This window comes from Acomys russatus, chromosome 6, assembly GCF_903995435.1.
Source record: "Acomys russatus chromosome 6, mAcoRus1.1, whole genome shotgun sequence".
NCBI classification, from domain to species: Eukaryota; Metazoa; Chordata; class Mammalia; order Rodentia; family Muridae; genus Acomys; species Acomys russatus.
Genome location: NC_067142.1, coordinates 27,245,083 through 27,261,446, shown reverse-complemented (window position 1 = coordinate 27,261,446; position 16,364 = coordinate 27,245,083). Strand labels below are relative to the sequence as shown.

The window sequence follows — 16,364 nt, the reverse complement described above, 5'->3', positions numbered from 1 at the left end:
GACCCATTTTTCTTCATCATTGTTTTCCTGAGTGTTTTCTAAGGATGAGCATCTTGATGTCTGGTTCTCTCATGTCCTCAGGAGGCCCTGTGAGGTGACCTGAGGCTGCCATGCATCCCTGAGGGACTCTGATGATCCCAGGAAGACATACATACATGTTCCAGTCTTTCCTGATGGAGGCCACGTCTGGACCCAGCAGAGTCCCAATACAAAGGTCTCTTGTGAATCTTCCCCTTCCTGTTCCCGGACCAACCCAGGCACCCTCAACCCTGCCTTTTTGTGAGCATGGTTTTGTGAAGTGTCTCCATTTTCCCCTAAGGAGATCTGCTCACATAGTTCTCAAATTAAACTTCTCACTACAGGTAATTTTCATCTTTTTTTTTTTTTTTTTTTTTTTTTTTTTTTAGGTGCCTCAATGGTGACTTCTTGTCTTTGCACTCACATCACTTTCTATTTCTGTGCGGTCTGCGAATGTCAGTTGTGACGTGGTGTCCTTTTCGGGAGTGCTGCTGAAGATGCCAAAAAGAGAAATGTGTTGTAGATGACCTTCTGAGGTCCCCTAGGGGAGCACACACAGAGAACACACCCTCACCTACCTGATGGGCCCTCCTGGCAAAGGGCAAGACACAAGGTCTGTGGTCACTGTGTCACATAACAGGGACACTGCAGCCACCTTTAATGTGCTCTGCCAAAATGACAGAGGGTGTCTATATTAATTATTTCCATTATTGATAGAACAACATTTCTCACAAAAGCAACGTAAGGAAGAAAGTGTTTGGATCAGCTCACAGTTTGGGGGGACGTCATGGTGGGGAGCCATGGCTGCAGGAATATGAGGCAGTTGCGCACACAGCAACCAGGAAGCAGAGAGTTGAATGCTGGTGTTCGGCTAGCAGTCTCCTTATTCCTAGTTTAGTCCCTAGCATATGAGATGGTGCTGCCCACGGTTAAGGGCTGATCTTCCCACTTCAATGAGTCCAGTCTAGAAACTCCCAAGCAGACAAGCCTAGAGGCTTGTTTCCATGGTGATTCTAGAGCTCATTAATTTGACAATCAAAATTAACACCATTCTGTAGCTGTGGAAACTGGAGAGCCTGGCCTTGATGGGATGCGAGCCCCTGGTGCTACCCAGACATCTGTTTTCACTAGGGCATCCTTCATGCTCTTAAGGAGTCAGGCTAGACATCCACAGGCCACTGAGATAAGAGGTGACTAAGGTGCACCTGGGACCATGCCAGAGTACCACCCATGTCTTGACAGGAGCAGCTGGGAGGGTGGAGGGGGCAGCAGAATAGAATATGTGTGGCAGGGATGGGAACTCTTTTTCATTAGGGAACAGTCGCTTGCCGGAGACGCTCTTTCTGCGGTTGGCATTTACAAAGAAGTTCTGGCTGAAAGCAGCCAGCCTGTGAGTTCTCAGCCTTGAACCTGGTCAGAAATAGAAAGATTGATAGCTCCCTTCTCCATGCGCTGAAAAGACACAATGAATTTCCGGAGATTACCCCTCCTCCATCCTCTGTCTGAGATGATATTCTCTTTCCAATGGGAAACCTGCAGAATAGTGTTTCCTCACAGCTTCCAGCTCGCAAGGCAACAGCGCTCCTTTACCCCAAGTTAGGCAGGTGAAACCAGCAGTGAGGCTGTGATTCAGGAGGCAGCCACACTGGTTCCAGGGACTCAGTAGTTACTGTGAGTATGTGTGTGTGTGTGTGTGTGTGTGTGTGTGTGTGTGTATCTCCATGTGTATGCACCCAAGTATGTCCATGTGTGTCCGTGTAGGCATGTGTGGATGTGAAAGCACATGTGTGTGATTGTATGGATGTGTACACTTGTGTATATGTTTGTGCCTATGTGTATGTCTTGTGTGCATGCAACTGTGTATGTACATGCAAGTGTGTATATATATGTATTCAGCTTCGTGTGTGTGTGTGTATGTGTGTGTGTGTGTGTGTGTGTGTCTGTGTCTGGTGCTAAGGATCAAACTCAAGCCCCCTCACATGCTCAACAAGCACTCTACAGAGTACATCTCATTAACTATTTATGTACCAGGTACAGAGTGTAGTCAGCCCAGCTCCCTTGTCTGCTCCTGATTCAGCAGAGTCAAGTGGTCACTGGCCCAGGGCCAGGCGCTGGCTGTCCTTATGTAGAACAGCATCTCTGGGGAAAAGGATGCCTGCACTTGGGAGGGAGTGGAGAATGATCTGCACCCCTCTCCTTCGTCCCCTGGCCAGCCTCTGAGGGACCACCACCTCCTTCTCATATCCTGATTAAACTAGGAAAGCTAAATCAGGCTGAAAGAAAGTGTGCCAAAGAGTTAAATAGGATTCTTTGTGACAACTGAGAGTATAGATTATTATTATTTTTTATCTATTTAGTTTCCTTTACTTGAGATAGACTCTCACTATATAGCCCTGGATGCTGTTGAAGTCATGACAATCCTCCTGCCTTAGCTTCCTGAGTGCCAGAGGTCACAGGCAGGAGAGACCACAGCTAACCATCTTTGGTATTGATTCTTTCCAGTTCTCTTCCTGTATAAGTCTGTTCTCTCATCCACTTACTAAAGTTGATCATTAAAGTTTTTAACCTCCTCCTTCTCTTCCTCCTCTTTCCTTCTTCTTCTTCTTCTTCTTCTTCTTCTTCTTCTTCTTCTTCTTCTTCTTCTTCTTCTTCTCTTCTTCTTCCCCTTTCTGTTTTTATTTCCCACCTATGTCCTCCTCCCTCTTGTCTTCTTGCACAGTTTAGACCAATCTGGCCTTGAACTCTTGGTTTTCAAGATTCATTCTTCTAAGTGCTAGGATTACAGACATGGATGACGAGGCCAGGTCCTTGTCCTCATCTTAAAATTAACTTAGACCATGAGGTGCCCAGCCCTTGCTGATATGTCTACAACATAACCCATGACACACAGGTAATCTCAGAAGAGGGGCCAAAAAGAGTGACATCTGCTTCCAGAATGTGTCTTCTGTATATGGCAGGAAGCTGCATGCATGAAACCTCAACAGTATGTCTGCCTAAACACAACCTGAGCCATAACAACACTACTTGGTATTTTAATGTGGGAAATCTCTTAGAGCCCCACCCCTAGGTGACTGCAGAGAGAGGGAGCACTAGTCTTCCCAAGAAATGAGCCTCCTAATTGCTTATCCAATACAACGTGGCTAGCCTTAAAAACATACACACACACACACACACACACACACACACACACATATATATATATACAAACAAGCAACACTGAATGGACTCAGAAAGTTGTATGGATATATTAGATATTTATTCACACACACACACACATATTGATTCAAGAGGAAATGAGAGGGGTTGTATGGAGGAAAGGGAGGGAAGAAATGATGTAAATAAGGCGCATATATATGAAATTTAAAAATAAATTTAATTTAGTAAAAAAAATAACCACAATAAACTAAACTAAAATAGAAGCATTCCCCATAATAAGAGTGTCAATCATCCAACAGCTGTATTTCTCCACCCTGGAATCTGTCTTTTTTTCTTTTCCTATAATATCTGATATTGTGCAGAAACTATTTTATCAAACCAAACACGTCTGCTTCCTTTATGGCTTGTCAGCTTTGTATATTAGCAGGTGTTTCTGTATTATATGGTCTCATCTTCCATCAGAAGTTGTTCAACTTTTAATATCTTGACTTTTATACTCGAGTCTGGATTTATCTAGAATTTATTGGGCATGGAGGTCACATGCAGGAATCAGTTTCCCCCAGGCACAACTTTGTTGTCCCAACACTATACATTGAAGGACTTGCTTCTCCCTCCTGGTTTGAAGCACTATCTCTCTCCAATACTTACTTTGCAGAAGCATTTGTGTTTATTTCTACATTTGTTTTTATTAAATTGAATTGAAATTTCTATGCATGGGTTACTATCCAGGCAACTCTGTTAATCATTGTGAATTATTATGCATTTGTTGTTCAAATTCCTTCCTTTGGGGAGATGTGAACATTTACTCTCACCACCTAAAGTCCTAATGATAAACAAAATATAATTTTACCATAGTCCACCCTGGGGAACCAATGGGTTTACTGGGCTTACTTACAGAACATGGGTGAGGGCCTATCGTACCAAGGAGCATGAAATACCCCAAATAAGCACACTGGAAGGTGTTTGTCATGGGCGATGGCTTCCCCTTAGTTTCATAGATGGAGCTCCACACCCCTGGTCCTTCCCAGCCTCAGACTCTAGCACCTCCCTTAGTTCCCAAGAGCAAAAAGCCTGTAATTAGAGCAAAATTACACAGAAATGGCTGCTGGGAGGAGTGGCCTGATACTCAAGGGAGGGTCCAGTGACCTTCCTTTACTCCTCTTCTAGGAGAGAATGTCAACAGACCACAGGGCCACTCCTGATGGACCACAGGAAGCAGACACAGCTGATCTCATGTTTAAATACTTGGTCCCAGCTTGTGGCAATGTTCTAAGAGATTATGGAATCTTTGTGACATGAGTGTTAGCTGGTAGACATGGGCTATTAGGGCTGTCTTTGGAGTGATACCTACTTCTGCTTCTAGCTAACCTGTCTGCCTCTTGTTTACCACAGGAGCACCAACAAGCATTCCATAAGCGCTACTACCACCAACTGGGCCTCTTTAGCCGTATGCCTTCGCTACCATGGTGAGCCATCTCCTTTGAACTGGTAGCTGAAGTAAATCTCTTTTCCCTTAAGTTGTTCTAATGAGAAAAATAGCTAATGCTGGCCTTTCTAGGCTAGGTGTAGCTTAATTGAAGTCTGCTGCTCAAAAGGGTGAACAGCAAAGGCTGGCAACGTAGGAATGTAACACACTGGTTAGATTGAACATCCCTTGAGAGCAGACATGACATTTAAACATTCTTTTCTGGGGGCATGGGGTAGGCAGGCATGGTGGCACATGTCTTTAACACCAGCACTCAGGAGGTAGAGGCAGGCAGATGTCTTTTTCTTTTTCTTTCTTTCTTTCTTTCTTTCTTTCTTTCTTTCTTTCTTTCTTTCTTTCTGAGACAGGGTTTCTCTGTGTAGCCTTGGCTGTCCTGGACTCACTTTGCAGACCAGGCTGGCCTTGAACTTAGAGAGATCTGCCTGCCACCCCACTGCCTCCCGAGTGCTGGGATTAAAGGTGTGTGCCACCACCACCCAGCGAGGCAGGCAGATCTCTATGTTTGAGGCCAGCCTGGTCTAAGTAGAGCATTCCAGGGCAGCCAGGGCTATATAGGAAGACTGTGTGGTAGTTTGAATGAGAAATGTCCCCCATAGTCTGGGACATTTGAATACTTGGTTGCCAGTTTAATGGTGCTGTTTGGGGAGGTTTAGGGGGTGTGGCCTCACTATAAGAAGCACATCACCGGAGGTGGACGCGAAAGTGAAAAAGCCTCCTCCACTTCCAGTTCTTTGCTCTCTACTTCGTGCCTGTCTGCCACAGAGGATGTCATGCCTGTCTGCCTGCCGAGTTTCCGTGTTTGCTGCCTGTTATCCTGTTGTCCCCACTATCATAGACTCTTAACACCCTAGAACCATAATGCCAAATAAACTCTTTCTTCCATAAGTTGTTTTCATCATGGTGTTTTATCACAGTGGGAGAAAAGTAACCAATACATCTTGTGTCAAAAAATGTCATTTTAATATATTTACTTAGGTATGTATGTATGTATTTGTGTGTGTGTGTGTGTGTGTGTGTGTGTGTGTGTGTGTAAATAAGTCAGAGGACAACTTTAGGGAGTTGGTTTTCTCCTTTTACTGTGTGGGGTCTAGGGATGAGACTGAGGTTGTCAGGCTTGGTAGCAAGCGCCTTTAACCTCTGAGCCATCTCTACAGCACCCTTTTTTGATGTCTTTATGCACACTTGCCTGTGCTGCATGAGGGGGACTGGTTCCAGGGCTCTTACACACACATCAAAATCCCTTGTATAGACTAACGTGTTCACACCCAACTCATGCGCTCTCCCTGTATACTTTAAATCATCACTAGGCTATTCACTGTCTTGGCTTCGTTTCTGTTGCTGTGACAGAAGTTAAAAACTTGTTTCCTGAGAAAAGCAGCACAGCAGAGGAAGAAGTGCTTTCAGCTCACATTTCTGGGTCCTAGTCCTTTGTTGTGGAGAACTGAAGGCAGCGGAAATTTGAAACAGCTCGTCACATCCACAATAAAAGTGAGATAGAATGAATCCTGGTGTCCCTACTGTCACTCTTTCTCCACTCTTATACAGCCCAGGATCCAAACTAAGGAATGGTGGCACTTAACCTGGGCTTGGCCTTTCCATAGCGATTAGTAACTATGGTAATCTCCACAGACATGCCCACAGGCCAACATGATCCAGTCCCATGGTTCTCAACCTTCCTAATACTGACTCTGATGCAGATCCTCATGTTGTGATGACCCCAACCATAAAATTATTTTGCTGTTACTTCATAACCGTAGTTTTGTTACTGTTATGAATCATAATGTAAATATATGATATGCAGAATAGCTGGCATGTGACCCCCAAAGGTGTCATGACCCACACCTAGCTGGGACCCACTGACCTAGACAGTGTTCTACTGAGACTCTTCCCAGGTGCTTTGAGGTTGCGTTAGGTTGAAAACTAACCACCACATTCACAATAAACTTAAACGTTACTTAAATGGTGGTTACACTGTAGTGTTCAGGACTAATGAGGAGAAAACATTCTCTGGCCTAGGGAGATAACTCAGCCTGCTCCCTTTGTAAGCATAGGAGCCTCAATTCCATCCCCAGAACCAGTATTTCAAATGCTGTATAGGTGGCACACACTGGAGCAGGAGACAGGTGGATCTAGTGATGTCTACATGGAGAGCTCCATGCCAGTGAAAGCCCCTGTCAGAAAAGAAAAAAAAAAGGTAGATAATGTCTGAGGAATAGCAGGTGAGGTTGTCCTTTGGCCTACACACACACAAACACAGACAGACACACAAATACACAGACACACAGACACACACACACAGAGGCAAATACACACACAGACACACAGACACAGACACACACACAGACAAATACACACACAGACACACACACACAAACACAGACAGACATACAAACACACAGACACACAGATACATAGACACACAGACAGACACAGATGCACAAACACACACACAAATACAGACTCACAGATACAAAGACACACACACATACAGACTCACAGACAAATACACACACAGACATACAGACACATACACACAGACACACAGGTACACAGACACACACAGACATACATACAGACATACACAAACATACACACATACAGACACACCCACAGACACACACACAGACATACACACAGACACACACACACAAACATACACACATACAGACACATACACACAGACACACAGATACACAGACATATACACAGACACATACACACAAACACACACACATACAGACACACAGACACAGAGATACACAGACACACACAGACATACACACATACAGACACATAGACACAGATACATATACAGACACACAGAGACACAGACAGATAGATAGACAGACAGACAGACACACACACACACACACACACACACACACACACACACACACACACACGGTGATGGAGGGAGGGAGGGGGAGGGCCAGAGACCTAGGCAGGTTTAAAATATCTACTGTCACCTGTGGTGAGCTGGTGCACAGGTACAGAGCCCATAGACAGCTGAATGTTTTGAGTACGAAAACCTTTAAAATAAACAGTGTTTCTCATAAACATGTCATCTCTCTAAATCCTCTGTGGTCATGACCTAGTTTGTATTTTTCCCCCTTTTTATGAGGAGGAGTTTATAAACGTAGCACTCGCTAGCGTGGGCCCTGTTCATGTACGTACGTGCTCGCCACTTTTCAAGAGGTCTCAGGGCCATCCCTGCTGATGCTGCTGAGGTGATGCATAGACACTGCAGTGCGGCCCAGCCAGCTCCCTGTCTGCCCCAGCCCTGCAGCACTGGTCTCCCTGGGCGCATGCTCTCCTGCTGCTTGTGTTTATACAAGACATGAAAAGAGGGGCCAGGCCATTAGCTGCCCAGTTGGTAGGGTGCTTGTCTTAGCACACACAAAGCCCTAGGCGTGAACTCCCCGGTTTGGTCTTCAGTAAGCTGAGCGTTGTGGCAGGTGGCCAACGCCAGTACCTGAAGGGTAGAGTCAGGAGAAACAGATGTTCAAAGTTGTCTTCAGGCACATGGTGAATTCCAGGACAGCTTGGCTACATGATATCCTGTCTGAGACTCCCTTCTCTGAAGATAATGGGATGGGGGAATGTGAGAGGGAGTGTGAGGGGAGGAGGGAGGGTGATGTGACCAGGCTGTAAAGTGAATAAAAAATAAAATAAAATAAAAACTCTATATTGAGAAAAAAGAACCATTGCTGGGGGCTGGAAAGATAGCTCAGTGGTTAAAAGCACAGAGTGCTCTTTCAGAGGGCCCAGGTTCAAATCCCAGCACCCACATGGTAGCTCACAACTGTCTCTAAATCCGAGATCTGACACCCTCAAACAGACATACATGTAGGCAGAACAACGAAACACATAAAAAAAAAAAAAAAAAAAAAGAGCCATTGCTCCAGTTCTTTAGGACCACCCACTGTTGTGACCATGAAATGAATCTATGGGTAGTACATACATCTCTAATTTAAAAATCAATATAATGATCTATATGATAGTAGAGGAATAAAAGTAGCACCATACATAATTAATGTGCATTTGCCATGATAGCCATGATAAATGACCACTCAGGACTGTACCGGAAGCTAGCAGTACTCAGATGTCTGTATGTGCTTGTGATTGAGCAGCAGGGCAATGGAAAGACTCTAGAATGTTATCAGCATCATTTTTTCTTAGTGTTTAGTGTGTTGAAATAAAAGCTCAACAAACATATTCATAAACACACAAGGAACTTTTTGGCCTATGGCAGTTATCTGTATGATGGGCACAGATATGCTGACTCACGTGGTGAATGGAACTGCCTTCAGTGTCCCCATTTCCCAAAACAAGACGAGTTAATCTTCCCTAGACTTAACATGCTAGTTGTATTTCCAGAAAATTTTGTGTACATTCAAAGATGCCAACATATCTCATGTTCGCATATAAAACACAGTTAAAGTTGTAAAGCACATTTTCACAAAATCGAAGATAAGTCCAGGTTGGCTTATGTATCTATCCCTGGCCCCCCCTGCTCCCCCCGCCCCCGCGCCAAAATGGAGTGACTCCAAGGAAAGCACCTGCACTTCTCCAGAATGTCCCCTAGGGGGCGGAACTGCTGCGAAGTGTGCGGTTGCTGAGTCGGGAGTGAATGCTCCTGAAACATTTAGCAAGGTGCCAGGCACATGGTCTCCCTCCAAGAACGCAGCTAATATAATCTCCCAGTGAATTGGCTGGGACTTGTTTTGGGGGAGCTGGAGCATAAAAGGCAGGAGAAGCTTACGACAGCTCTTGTTTTTGAACCCTCTTTGTTCCTTTCAAAGTACCGACTTCGCTAGCGTACAGAACACGAGGGATGAGCCCTGGTTCCCTACCCTGCACCTTTACGTGTGTGATGCTCTGGATACAAAACCGAGTGAGGAATCAGAGGAATGATTCTTTTAGAGTCTGCTCTGCAGCGTGTGTGTGTGCGTGCGTGTTGGGAGGCTCGGCACGGCCGAGGGGAGAGAAGGTGTTCGAGGAGGGGGAACATGTTCCAAGATTTCTAGCCAGACCTCAAGAACAATTGAATAAGAGAGCAAAGGAGAAATGCTTGTTAAAATACCTAATGAACGCACAAGCAAACAGATTAGAGGTGGGGATGTGACCCTGTCCTAAACCTTGTGCTAAACTCCCCTGTTCCTGTCCCCAGCACCACAGAGAAAAAGAAAATATAAATTTCAAAAAGCAGGAAGATGGAGTCTACAAAACACTCGCGTTAAGGTTTCAGCCAACTCTGTCGCAGTCTGTGACACCGATCTCACCTCTACAGTGTTCAAGGCCTGGGTACTTTTGTTCTTGGTAGCCTTGTGATTCTGTGAGAACCATTGACAGGACATCCAATAGGAAAACGGGGTACAAAAATCCCCCCAAAATCCAGGACGCGAGAGGACAGAGAGCTCGGTGAAGCATTGTTATTGAGAGCAGCATCAGGACCAGTGCGGGGGGGGGGGGGGGATTGGGGGGGGGGAGTGAGAGAGTCTTAAGCCCAGTAAACAGGCGCATGTCATTTTCTTTAGAGAAAGAAGGGGCTGCTGAAATAACCTAGTTTGACGCTTTCAGTTTATAGTTGAAATTATTGTTAAAACAAAACAAAACAAAACAACAACAACAATAACCTGAAAGGGAGCCGAGGTCACTCAGATCTGATTTCAACAAAATGTGTCCCCCTTCCGGAAACCTGCACTTCCATGATCACCGGCAGAGCGGAAACCGGCTATCCTCAGAAGAAAACGGTGTGGGTTCCCATAAATGAAGGAATTGGCATACTATAGTACTCCGATTAAATGTAGAGACTGATAGCAACCTATTGATAAAATCTAGACTCTCCAGAGCTCGGGTGTGAATGCCATGAAACGCGCGCCCAGTTCGTTAGGTTGCGGCTTGGCTGTGAAAACTAGCCCCACATCGCAAGGGCAGGAAGTTGGCATGGTCAGAGGTGGAGAACATGGATGAGCCCGGGCAGGTAGAGGGGAGTCTTCTAGGGAGACAGATCTTGGATGCTCAGAGAGGGAAATGAGCTGGTGACAGATGGAAGGGAAAGGCCCAAGGATAGTCGCAACGGAAGCCACTGTTCCAGTCTAAGTTGGTGCAGGAGAGAAACTAAGAGAGATAAAGCCCTTTAAGGGCTTGCAGACAGGTGACTCCTGATACCGGCCGGAGCAGGCGGGAACCAGGTGCATCCCCTGTATCCCGAGTGGCTCCGCGAGATAAAGAGGCCCTCTCTCCTGCCCACGCGCAGCCACAGGCTCCGAGGACTGCAGAGTAATTAGGATGGAGGGGTCCTTCCTGGGCACCAATCCGCGACGCGAGTTGGGGGCGCGTCCGCCGTCACGCCCTCGCCCAGCCCTGCGCTAGCCGCAGACTGGTCCCACGCCCCTTAACAGTCCCTCAATCCAGTCCTAGGACCGTCCAGGGCCCTCCCTCTCCCGGTGCCCGGGCTCAGCGCCTTGGGGCGGGTCCCTGCCGCCCGCACCTGCCCCCGGGGGCGGAGCGCAGCGGCGACAGCGCGGCCTCAGCCTCCGCCACACGCTGAGCTAGCGGCGGACCTGCCGCTCACCGCGGCCCGGGTGAAGCTCTCTTTCCGCGCCCTCGGTCCCTGGCACTTGGGACTCGAGTTCTTAACGCGATCGGCTTCCCCTCGGGGGATCTGCAGCACCAGCTCCATGGAGCCTGCTCCCGGCAGCGAGCGCCGCAGCCCTCCTGGCCCCGGAGTCCCGCGGCCGCCACCGCGGGGCCACGCGTCCTCGACCGCCGCCCCCGCCCCTAACCCGGCCCCGCTGAGCTCTTCTATGCAGTCGGACGAGGAACGGCAGCCGCGGATCAGCGAGAGCGGCCAGTTCAGCGACGGGCTGGAGGACCGAGGTGAGCTGCCACCGCCCTGGGCTCCTTCCTCTTCGCCTCTCTGAAGCCACCTGTCCCCTACACGTGGGGCTCCGCGCGGAGAGCAGAAGCGACAGTCCCACCTCTCGGGATCCGTGTGGGCCGGGCAGCGGAGTCTCCTGGGAGCCCCTTTCAGGTTCCGGATCCTGGCGGGTTCCTAAGCCAGCCTTCTCCGGTGCCCACGAGAAAAGTTTGCAGACCGGGTTCACGGTGGCTTATAGGGGACCACAGGGTTTCTTTCTGTTCCTGGAGACGTGGGTTCCAATGCATCCCGCTGCGCGAGCTCCGCCAATCACCCGGGCGAAACTTCTTGTTGCTGGGTTAGTGGCGGGGCGTCCGCTATAGTGACAGCCAGGGTCCCTTTAGCCTCTGGACTCCTATGAATCCTAGCTCTCTGGCTCCCGGGTCACAGCGGTCACCGCCTCCACAGTGTGAGGGTGCTGGCAGAGAGGTTGGAATGTTTGGGGGTTTGGCCCCTAACCTGGTCTGCACAGGAGCTACCCAAAGCTGATACTTCCTGGAGAGCGTGTGTCCAGGCTCAGTCCTTCCTTGGACGGTGGTCTTGGACGCCTGCATCTCCCGGAAGGCATCTCCACTTCCCTCCTACAGCCACTGTCTCCATAGACGGGGCTGCATCCAACGCTAGGGCTCCCTCATTCATCCCGCCTGGCTGTCCTTCCCCATGCTGCTCTCCTGGCCTGCAGCTTGGATTCTTTGCAGAGAAGACCGCATCTACACTGTTCCTCTTTCTTCCTGCTTCCGAATGGGACCCCTCAAAAAATTATCAGCGGTTCCGCAAAAACCCGTTGGTGTTGGAAATGGGGTCTCTGCAGCCAGGCCCTTCCCAGGCAACCAGCTTTGTACACCGCTACTCATTTTTTTTTTTTTTTTTTTGGAAAGCTTTCATCTGTCGACTATATAGAGTGTTTATATTATTTTAGTTCTAGCAGGTTTCTGTCCTATTCTTAGTGCCTCCTGTACATCTTTATATTCCGATTTCGTGTTGGGATGCAGGATCTCTTCCTTAGAGATTCTGAATTGTAGCGTGTGAAACAGGATGACATGGAAACAGATTTCCCACAGAAGCGGCAGGGATGCTGTGCAGGGAACTGGAGCTGCTCCAGCTTGGCACCCGTGTTGCAGGTTCTTTTTCTGTTCCCACAGAACTTGATAGCCTTGGAGACAGCAGAGTGGATGGCATCATCAGAAACCCAGAAAAAAAAACCCTCTTACTTTAATTCTGGGGTGTGAGAATTCCCTTTGCCCCGAAAGATTGAAACAGTTTGCAGTGAAGAAAGGCGGATGCCAGGGTTGGGCTTAATTCTGTAGCATTGCGGGTTATCTGTAAGAGCCGGTCGGTCAGTCTCTCCCAAGCCCTGCAGAAGGGCAGACAAGAAACCCATGCTAAGATGAATAGATATTTAGTGATATCTAGAGTGTTAAGTGAAAACAAAACAAGACACAAACCTTTTCTTAATACATTCTTTAGGTTTTCTGTCAGTGGTCAAATGAACTTCATTTTCTATTATATTCTCCCCTGAAAGCATTCAGTGTTCATAACCCGGTGCTGTGTGGAAGCTTGCATACCACACACAACCTCTCTCTGTTAGGATGAGCCCTGTCCTCCACAGAACCCATTCTGAGCCGGCTGAAAGTCTCTGTGACATTTCTTTTGTTCCACCCATTCCTGGCTGCAAAGAGTTAACGGTAAATGAAGTCTCCAGTTAAATCAGAAGGCTGCCTCGGAGGTTGGTTGTAATATCTTATATGCTCATGTTACTTCATCTTTCCTATATCCATTTTTTCCTATCTTGTGGGAAAGGTTCACGGGTTGTGACATCCTTCCCACCAGCGACAGGAACTGGGGAAGAGGAAAACTCCTTGGTCTCCAGCTCTCCCTGGATGCAGTGGCTTTCTGCTAGGCCCACTCCCCACAGGGTGTGGGGGATGGGCACTGCCTGCACATCTACCTTCCATACTATTTTTCTGTGTTGACTTCCTTCTGATATGTCTACCATATGGCAGACCACTTCTGATTGCTATTGGACAGTTGCTTAATGACCTAGTGGTTTGGAATTTTGGAGACATTTTCTTCTTAGAAGGGAGAGGGGCTATTTTCCTGAATCCTAGCTAGCTCAGAATGTCCCAACATTACTGTAACAGCTGGTTGAGCCTGTGGGTCGGGAAGCAAGCAAGCACTATGTGGTTTAAGACTAGTTAAGAACTAACACACACACACACACACACACACACACACACACACACACACGGCCCAATTGATCTTAGGGGGTCCTTCTCCCCTTCTTTAATATCAATTTCTCTATGATTTTTGTCCCAAACCTTAGGATGTCGCCCCACCTTACAGAGTTATAGGCTTTAGTTAGCTCTTTCTTTCCTCTAGCTGTCCATCTTAAAACAAATAGACAAACAAATAACAAAAATCTTTCTGCAGAGAATGAAAGCTCAATGGTCTGGTGTGGAGACTCAGGCCTAGAACAGAAGTGCTTGGGACACAGAAGCAGCCTGGGCTATAATGTCAAATTCTGGCCAGCCTGGGCTACATGTCAAATTCTGGGCCAGTCTTGAGTGCGGAGCGAGACTCAACACACCGACAACAAAACTGGATAAACTCAGGAGAAATCAATGAGAGGTAGTTCAGACTTCCAAGGAATAGTATGTGAGCACACGATGAGTGCATCTGGCGTGGATGCAGAAGTGCCGGGTGGAGATCAGTCAGTTCCGAGATGAGCCCTGTGGGTCTGCACATTCTACTTCCCTTGAAAGAGTAGAAAGTGCCCATTTTTTTTTGGCATCAGCTATACACGTATCTATGTAAATTTGTGTGTATGCATGTGTGCGCACACATGTGTGGATGCCAGAGATAACCGCAAGTGTCATTCTTCAAGTGCTGTCTAGTTTGGAAATGGAGTCTCTCCCGGATCTGGAGCTGCTTCTTTCCACTGGCTGGCCAGTGAGCTTCCAGGGACCCAAGCATGCACTACTATTTCCTGGGGTTTTTTGTAGGTTCTGGGCCTTGAACTCAGGTCCTCATGTTTGCACGGCAAGCACTTTCCTCAACAAGCCACCTTGCGAGCCCCTCAGCTGCATTTTTAGAAAGGAAATGAAGAGATAAGCACAGTTGCACCGAAAGAGAAAAAAGTCCTTCCTCTTTTGGACAGTGTTTCCATTACACATTACTTTATGTTTTTTTTTTTTTTCCCCCTGCTCAGTTTTACTATCACTCAGGGGAGCCACAAGGAAGGTCAGCTCTAGGGAAGGACTTCCAGTCCTACTGGTTCAGAAAACCCAGAAGCCATGGTAGCAGGTGGTCCAGCACCCTATGGCTGCCACCTGAATCTCCTAGAGGGAGTGTTGGTTTTCGTGGGGCGACCAGAGGAAGCATCCCCTTGTGTGGTCAGGGCCAGGTGTGTTGTTGAAACCAGCCAGCCTTGGAAGGAGAAATAAATGCTGCACAGCAGGACGAGCAAGGGTGAACCCAGTCATGACTGTCCCAGTTTCTTAAATGGATCATGTTTTTGCCCTCCTATTGGACAAACCCCTTGAAATGGGTGCTCTCAGAATGCCCGGTAAATGAACCATTAATTCAAACTGGTACTTAAATTGTATAGTTTCACTTCTTCTGAAACCAATGGACCAGGGTGAAAGGAAAATTGCACGCATGCTTACACACGCATATGCATGCATACACACATATGCACACACACTCATGCGTGCCCATGCTAGTGTGTGTGTGTGTACAGGTGGAGGTTAGAGTTCGATGTCCAGTGTCTTCCTCAATTGCTCTCTACCATATTTTTTTTCCTATAAAATATGTCAACTTAAAAATTCTTTTAAAATTTTATTCCACTTTTAAAAAAAAGAACACACCAGTTTTGGAGTCCTTTGTATTATTTTTAAGTTTTAATTTTTCAAATTAGAATATAATTTTTCCCTTCCCCCTTTCTCCCTCCCTCCTTTCCCATGAACAACCCACCTTGCTCGCTCTCAAATTCAGAGGCTTTATTTCCTTAATTGCTAGTGTATATAAGCACAGCCTACTCTGTATAGTGTTACTTCTATGGATGATTTCAGGGCTGGTCACTTGGCAACCAGTCTGGGACTCTTCCCTGGAGAAGACTATTCTCCTGCTCTCAGTGTCTCTTTGTTGCCTGTGGTTCTTTGTGTAAAGTTGAGACCCCGAATGATTTCTCTCTTCCATATTAACACATCTGTTTTTGTCATCCTGGTTTAGGCAGCTGTCTTAATGAGACTTCATGGGTGTAGCTTCTCTGACATTTCTAGGAGGTGAAATCTCACTCCGCCCATACTTTCCAAGACAGGGTCTCTTGCTGCCCTTGGAGTTGCCTTTTCAGCTAGAGTGGCTAGCCGTCAAGTCCCATAATCCTTCTGCTTTCATCACTAGGGTTACAGGGATGCCTCCGTGTCTGCCTGTTATGTGGGCTCCTGGGATCTGAACCCAGGTCCTTAGGCTTGCACAGCCAGTACCATACCCACCAAACCAGCTCTCCAGATGGAAAGATTAAACAAACAAACAAACAAACAAACACTCATTTGGAAAAGGGCAGGGGATTTTTAGGGGTGTATGGGACCTGTTTATTGTAGGTTATAGCTTCCCTTGGACACAAGACTGATTGCAGTTAGGCATAAATGAGAATTTTTCCTAGATCCCAGGAAGAATCAGAGAAAGGTGGCATCGAGTTATATTCAAAGGCACCAGGACCTACAGCAGAATCTGTCAAGACAAGAGGCCTGTCTTCTCCCATCCAAGTGCATTTATTTATTA

At 47.1% G+C, this 16,364-nt stretch overlaps 1 protein-coding gene across 1 annotated transcript in view; it reads left to right on the top strand.

Annotated features, from left to right (window-relative positions):
• The first annotated feature begins 11,190 nt into the window (after positions 1–11,190).
• Tmem163 (transmembrane protein 163) overlaps positions 11,191–16,364 on the top strand; it is a 191,396-nt gene continuing 186,222 nt past the window's right edge. Inside the window, exon 1 of the mRNA XM_051147292.1 lies at positions 11,191–11,542. Coding sequence (XP_051003249.1) covers positions 11,344–11,542 — 199 coding nt within the window. The 5' untranslated portion in view covers positions 11,191–11,343. The remainder of the gene's footprint in view (positions 11,543–16,364) is intronic.